Source organism: Xenopus tropicalis, chromosome 4 (assembly GCF_000004195.4).
Source record: "Xenopus tropicalis strain Nigerian chromosome 4, UCB_Xtro_10.0, whole genome shotgun sequence".
Taxonomy (NCBI): Eukaryota; Metazoa; Chordata; class Amphibia; order Anura; family Pipidae; genus Xenopus; species Xenopus tropicalis.
The window spans coordinates 71,549,309-71,557,432 of NC_030680.2; the positions used below are offsets into that span (position 1 = coordinate 71,549,309).

At 40.0% G+C, this 8,124-nt stretch overlaps 1 protein-coding gene across 2 annotated transcripts in view; it reads right to left on the reverse strand.

The window, feature by feature from the left end:
- Positions 1 to 3,766, reverse strand: part of vstm2b (V-set and transmembrane domain containing 2B) — a 58,477-nt gene extending 54,711 nt beyond the window's left edge. The window contains exons 1-3 of one of the 2 annotated variants that reach the window (XM_012961411.3): positions 3,460 to 3,766; positions 1,416 to 2,074; positions 549 to 733 (exon numbers count right to left, since the gene is read on the reverse strand). In XM_012961411.3, the coding sequence (XP_012816865.1) occupies positions 549 to 733; positions 1,416 to 1,497 (267 nt within the window). In that variant the 5' untranslated portion in view covers positions 1,498 to 2,074; positions 3,460 to 3,766. 2 annotated transcript variants of the gene reach the window in all.
- Between the last annotated feature and the right edge of the window lie 4,358 nt (positions 3,767 to 8,124).

Consider the following 8,124-nt stretch of genomic DNA (forward strand, 5'->3'; position numbering starts at 1 on the left):
AAATTAAAAGCCTTGGGGGTATATTTCAAGTTTAGTAGTGCTCTAACAAATAAAGGTTATATACCGATTAGAGGTTATGTGGCAAGTTGCCAATATTGCTAAATGGATTATGTTGTTCAATCCGGTCTGAATCATATCGACGAGAATGATTGAAATAGCGAAGAATAACATTCCTAATAAATATAGCCAATTCACTACCCTAATTCCTAATATGTTTTTGGATTGCGGTGTAGCCTGGTTACTCTACCAGCCAATATATTTCTTCTACATTACAGCAGTGCAGGGGTTATAGTATATATAGGTAGTTTTCTCTTTTGTGTGGGGGCTGTACCTTGCGAACTGGATCTCTCATTGTTTTTAGTGTCTTGTGAGATCTAGTCTATATTGCTGTTCATCTAGATTTGTTGTAATGGGTTGGGATGGTGGGGGTGATGGTGGGGAGGAGAATATATGAGGAGGTGGGTACACTGGTCAGGGTTAGTGGGGGATCTATCAGGTTTTTGTTTTTGCTGCACACAGTACATAAGTGAATGGAAAATAGGCATTACCTTATTCCTGTTCCCAGGGGCACTGATGGCTAATTCTTGTGCCATTTCCCTGGTTGCTTCTTTAAGGTACCACCACTGGATTTCCAATGAGAAAGATGTTGATCCGCTGGCCCGAAAAGCACAAGGCATCTCAATATCCTCACCCTCCCTTATAGTCACATCTTTGGGGACTTCAGTGAATGTGGCTGAGAGCAAAGATAGAATTACAGGGGGTGGTTAACAGGAGAGATTAATAGACAAGATCAGACTGCTCCAGTGTAATCTGATCTGGTTTTACTCATGGGTATTGGAGCAGTTTGTTAAATGAGACTCCGGTGGTTCACAAAGTGAAGCAATAAAGTATATTTCATTGCCACTGTCTCCTGTCCGTAGAAAACAGTTTCTACCTGGGCTAACCTGTGATGGCATCGGCTCCTAGCAGACTGATGGAGCCATCGGGATAATGATACATTTTAACAACTTACACAGAACAGTGTTATACCTGACGCTGTAACTGAGAATACGCTGTATAACTATACACTTTCATATAGACCTTAAAGACACATCTCTTTCCTATTAGGATCGCGTATGCAAGCATGTCTAGTAAGCCTCATTTAAAACCTACTCTGCAGAGGTTGCATTGTTGCCAGTTAGAATATTGCTCCAAACTCTAGTTGGAAATGCAAATGATCCCTACCCTACACCTGCAGGCTAACCTTGACCCCCAAATGGTGAAAGGAAGAGCTCCCACACCCCACACACTGTTAAGCACCGATTCCCAGGGGGCCCCTAACTCAGTCTGTCGAGTTAAACATATTAACTAGCTAGACAATGCCCCAAGCCCGTATCTTTCACAAGGCAACAGTAAAGAAAAAAAGATTTACTCACCATTAACACTAAATAACAGGGGTGTGTTCAGCATCAGGTAACACAGGGCACTAAACAATCCTTGTTTTTCCATCTCATACATGTTAATATGATCAGGACGAAGGAAAAAAGGAATATTAAAAAAAAACTTATGTCACAGGCACAAAACTAGGAGATTTCCAATTCCATGGTGATTCTGCAGATGATACAGAAGTTTAGTGTAAAAGAAAAATAGTCCAGTGTCAAGATATAACCTCCCTTCAAAATACTGAGACCACTCCAGATGACCCCCTTCGGAAAGCACTTATAACATCCACATAGAGGCTGATCAGCTCCTGGATCGGCTATTATTTCGCCCTGTGCTCTCCAGACAAGATAGCGACCGTATTCAACTTCCTCTCGCAGGGTAAGATTTCTTGTTATCCAGAAGCAATGAGACCAAGGTGTTCCTTCCAAGCCCCATCCCAAGAATAAGCCTGGTTGTACAGAAGACTTACTGAGTCAACGAGGAGTCTTCCTGTCACTCCAGATCACTGAAGCAATCGATTGTTGCTGTTTGTGACCTGGATTTTTCTTCTTACATTGGATATGAGTTTAACCAAGAGGTGGTTTGACTCAATCTGTTCTGCCTTCTAACCCTTCTCCTGTCTGTATTCTCGCTGAGAAGGAGTGATCTGTAACTAGACCAAGGACATTTCGTTTTACTCCACAATCCATAAGAACGATCATCCAGCAAGAACAAATGTCACCATCCCATGGTCCAACTTAATTACGGACAATGATCAATGTGCATGGTTATCTGGTGAACAGCTTCCAAAACACATAGATTCTAGAACCATTTAGACCATTTTAGTGTCTTCAAATAAGAGATGAAGTTTAAAACAGCGACCACTTTAGCCAAAAATGCTCATCAATGCAGCAATTCATGTCCTCTCTCTCTCTCCACTCCACTGAAAGCAGAGGGAGGGGGGAAGTAAGAGGATACGTCTGTTTAACCCATGCCGTGCTGGGGAGGGAGATGCTTCACTGGCACTCACTGTTCAACAGTACCCTTCATTTCCCACCCCAGGGGTTGACAGGCTTGAAAGCAAAGCCCTCTGCTGTGGCTTCATAGGGAAAATGGAAAGACTGTTGTGTTTACAGGAAGGAGGAAGGCTTTAAGGGGTGATAAATCAATGCAGGGGGAGAATGCACTTGTCGCAACAATAGGGGTATTAAAAAGCCTTATTCAAGACAAGTGAACCCAGCAAATTGCTCTGTGAGGGGGAAACAAAGAAAACCATACAGGATGCCTGTCAGCTGATGAACTCAACCCAAATGCATTTTATTCAGGGATTGCTGCACTTTAGGAAATGAGACGTAATTAAAATAATTATGTATTTTCCGTTCCCAGGCTGCATCTAGTTAACTGTTTACTGCAGACTGGCAGCGGCGGCTCCCCAAATGTAATGTCACAGGACTGTACATGGTCTGCACAGTTAAATGTGCTTCTTGGAAAGCTCCATTCACTAGAGGGACAGGGCAGCTTATTGGGCAGTAGCCTAATTCCGCTGTATATTGTGTAGCTGGCTCACAATAATCCTGATCCCAATACTTCCCATTGCAAGGACATCTGCTCTTCTCAGTGGGCTTCTCTCCGCTGGGATCTAACACTACTATACAATGCATCAGTTCAGCACCATACTCTCTGAACAGCTCCCTTACTGCCTATAATCAAAATATAAATAAACTTCAAGCCACAGGCTGCAATTTCTCCAGATAGAAAACAGAGTTCAACCTACCTGTAAGATTAACAGAGACAGTGACTATGTCCATGCCCCGCAACAGCAAGATACTGAGTTTCTATAAGCCTGCTCCATCTATCGCTATGATTTCATTTGCTCAAGTGAATCTCTTGCACACAAAGTAATCGGACTATATAATACAATAACAACATTGTGACAAAATAAATAAAACTCAGGTAAAAAAAGAATAATTGATGGAGATGATGGTGATAATGCCAGCAAGCACACAAGGAGACGATACCCCCCAAATATTCCAGCAGCAGACAGCATAGATTGCTCACCTCTCTGTTCTGCCATGCAGTGTGAGGGAAAATACAGGCAGCACAGCACTGGTGTCTGACAGAGAAAATCCAAGAGATGCAGGGGAAGTGAGTAGCAGGGAATACCATTATATCAGGTGCAGATAGCTCACAAACCTGCTTCTGTCTTCTATCATTCTGGGAGAAGACATTGTCCAGACACTGTTCCCTTTTCTCTTCTGGAAAGTTAGATTAGCAATCAGGACAATAGTCAGTATCTCCCCCCTACTGATGCAGCCAGATGGAACAGGCTTGTTGTTCCTCTGTATGGGTACGACGTGTTAACCTATTCAGTTGTGGATTCCACATTATATTCTGTTGTGTTATGATGTGTCATGCACTATGTACAGGGAGGATAGAATATGTCTAATTTTACTTTGCTGTCTCAAATGATTGTCTTTTTTTAGATACTATGGCGATTCCCATTGCCCATGCATGCACTGCAGAGCTTCATTATGAGTTATGCAGCTCTGCCTCCCAAACAGCAGCTCTGCGAGTGGGCACATTCAAGCAGGCTCTCACTGGGAGGGGACCTGCTGCCTTTAGGTTTCCAGTAAGTCTGCCCCCTCCTGAAAGCAGGCAGCATCAGGAGGGACCCACACACCGGTGGGGAGGGCAGTGATAGAGACAGAACAGACAGTGGAGAGAGAGAGAGAGACAGTGGTATGAAAATAAAGGAAAGAAATACAACTGGTATACAAAATGTTCTTATCTGTGCAAGCAGCACTGGTCTTGTCAGCATATATAAAGCTTCCCTCTAATCTAACCCATTTTATATAAACTCTAGATTTTGGAGAAAGGGTCCATCTCAGGATTTGTATATCTTTATTTAATTTACAGGAGCTGAAGAAGATATTGATATGAGACTGGTTTCTGTAAATTCTAGTTAGCTTTCACTATAGCAATTTGAATGCAGTACCAAACTGCAGAGATGCCTCTTGGCCATGGGGACCCTTTGGAAGCAAGTTGCAAAAGAGTTCAATATAAAGACTGTGGCACAATGCTTGCAGGTGATTATGGCTTTGTCTGAGTGAGGGACAAAATTAATCTAAATGCCAACAATGACTACAGAGGGAAAATACACATAAAGTGCATCCAGCCAATTGCAGAAAACCAACTCAATTGTAAATGCTGTGTCTACATTAGGTATACCTTGCCTCTGGCCATCCAGATGTTTGTTCTTCAGTCAGGCAGGAACTGAAGTGAAGAATTAGAGATTGTTGCCAGCAACAGATTTGGGGCTTGCTGGAGTACATCCTATGTGTGAACAAAACTTCATGAACAGCATTTTTTTTCATAACCCTATTCTAAGGAATCCAGTAGGCTATTTACCATGCAAAAGCAGAAAAAAATGAAGGGAAGGCAATCTATAAACACGGATAACATAAAGGTACCATTTTAATATCTATGGATTTGTCTAATTTGTAAGACTGTAGTTGCCACTTATGACACAATTTAATGATCATACATCAGATTTTTATTTAAAGCCCCCCAATACTTAAAAACAATGTGTTTGACTGCCTTAGCATTCATATTAAAAGTAGCACAAAAGGCATTCTCTGCATTTTGTTAGTGATCGTTGACCTTTTCTTCAAAGTTTCAACCCTAGGGATGTTTTAATATCTTCTCTAGTTTTCATTAACTCTATCCTTCTTGGCAAAAGTATCCACCATCTTTAGAGATTCCTGTTCATATAGGAATCATTTATATAACCCATGTAATCATGAATAAATGGATAATAGTCATTGTTTGCAAAGATGCATATTTTTCAAAATGGTAGATATGATGGTGCCACCAATGGCACAGCTTAGTAGCTTGTTAACACTCATTATTAAAGTAAAATATAATTCTTAGTGAGAAACATTTCTAATAACTCATAGATAAAGTTCACCTTTTTATTGGGGATCTCACTTAAAGACAAATACCTGCACACACATTCTGTCCCCTTATTGTGTAGTATTATCTTGCTTTGCGTTTCTTCTAGTGGTTGGGGTAATGTTGATCCCAGCCCCCACTACCAAGCACCAGGTGTACATTAACAAGACCAAGGGGCACATTTACTAACCCACGAACGGGCCAAATGCGTCCAATTGGGTTTTTTTCGTAATGACCGGTATTTTGCGATTTTTTCGGAAAATTATCGCGACTTTTTCGTTACCAATGCGATTTTTGCGAAAAAACGCGAGTTTTTCGTAGCCATTCCGAAAGATGCGATTTTTTGTAGCGTTAAAACTTGCGCAAAAAGTTGCGAATTTTTCGTAGTGTTAAAACTTGCGCGAAACGTCGCGCCTTTTAAGTTTTAACGCTACGAAAAAAGCACAACTTTTCGCGCAAGTTTTAACGCTACGAAAAAATCGCAACTTTCGGAATGGCTACGAAAAACTCGCGTTTTTTCGCGCAAATCGTATTGGTAACGAAAAAGTCGCGATAATTTCCGAAAAGTCGTAAAGGCGCCGAAAAAATCGCAAAAAATACGAAAAAGTCGCAAAATGTTCGTTTTCCAATCGGAATTCTTCCAATTCGGTCGGAATTCGTGTCTTAGTAAATCAGCCCCCAAGAGTGCACAGGTCAGATTTTGCAGTTTATGATTTAAAGGAATCATTGCATCAAATTGAATTGTGTTTACCCACCAGCCAACCCTAAAGAGACTGTACCTGTGTGCAGTCATACCCCTTCTGCTAGTGCTACCATGCATCATGGAATTTGTAGTCAAAGAGATGCAAAGGCAGTGGTAATAGCTCATTGTCTTTTGAAGCCGCTACTGCTTCTTTCAGTGTGAGTAAAGATAGAACAGTGCATTATGTGTTTAAGTACAAGGCAGTGCTTCTACTGCTGCCCACTTTTCAGTGAATTCCTTTTTTTATGCATCCTGAGAATTATCTTTCTTCAGATACCAGTGCTGGAAGACTACCATATGAGACAAGAACATTTTGAGTGACATAATGACAGAAAGAAAGCACTAAAATGCCATGTTTGTCTGCTTGTTCTATCTTTTTAGTGAGGACCCAATGGTTCTTCTTGACATTTGTAGGATTAGGATTGATGCAACATCAACAGCAAAACAGACCCATGGTATCTGCAGTTTGTTTGCATAGGCTAACACAGAAATTATACAACTAGAGGCTATTTTATTTTTATTGATAAAATGGTAGTAGCAAGAGCTTTTTGCCTATTGGAGCTTCAGCTTCTGTCCTCATACTACATATTAAATAGCAGGTTCATCCTTTTCTTCACAATAGTTATGTACTTTTTAAATAAAGTAATATATATTTAGTTACAGAAAAGGCCTAGCACTCAGAAGCATATGGAAATAAAACATAATTATTCTACAGGGTTATAATTCACATTTCCCAATATTATTATTTTTTTTTCTACTTTTATTTTTAAATATTTTTAATGATTGATTTTTGGTTGATTTCTAGTCCCATTTACTTTCAGATAGGCATACATGTATTTTTGAAGCCAGTTTATAATACATTTCAATTGTGGCAAGGAATGCCTTGTCATCTGCACCCTCATACAAATCAAAAGCTCATTCAAAATCTGTTTATTGTTTTTGTACATATTTGTATATGGTGATCATATGCCCTCTAAGACCTTTTACTGTCATGGTTAAGCCCTAACTTTAAATAACCATTTCTATATTTAATAAGTAAAAAAATATCCAGTTGTGTGTTCATTGTATGGGTGCCTAATCTAAAGCTCAGCTAAGGGCAGATTTGCATACTACCATTGCATATACAGCCATTTAGTCACCCAAATTGGCTACCCAAACTCTAATCTCTACCCACTACACATTCATTTGCGTGTTTACTGGGGAAGGGGGTGACATGGTTGCCTCTGATTCTGTTCTTACTACTTTGTGGCAAAAGTTTCCTGAAGGTCCCTACAGAATTGTTTCCACCCCAGAGATAGGGATGAAAGAACCTGAGTGGCCTGCACAGAGCCTGACTTCCGTGCAACTGAACAAAACTGAAATACCAACCGTGATCCAGGTCTGATCACTCCCCATCCTCACTAATGTTCCTGTACCTGAACAGAAGAAAATTCCCCAACATTGTTTCAAAATCTAGGAAAAACCTTCGCTGATGATTAGAGGCTATTATAGGAAGAACCAATGTTATCGCAGTCGGCTATTCTTTATATAAGCACTGGCGTTACAATAATTATAATGTATTAGCTTAGCTAATGGCAAGGTAAATACTTATGAGTTCTATTTACTTGCCACAGGGATATTAAAGAGCCTTTTCATATTAATTCCAAAATACAACACTTAAAGGCCAATTTATTATTATAATGAAAATGTAACTGAGCATTAATAATTTATTTTCCGTACTGGGATGATTTTTCACAAATCCACACAACACAATTTTAACTGTGCGTTTTGGTTTGCTTTAAAAAATGCAGAATAAACACAGACATTATCATTATGTTCAAACACACATGAAGCATATTCTGGCATGATAGTTTAATGTACAGGGTTCAGTTCTGCCTAAGGCTGGTTTTTGCATGTATGTTGAGTTGCATGTATGTTGAGTTTATTTTTGCACATTAAATTTAGGTCTTATTTAGGACATTAGGTTAAGGTCCAGACCAGATTATCAGCCTATATTCTATGACGACTGACCTTGCTCCCGCTAGTATATA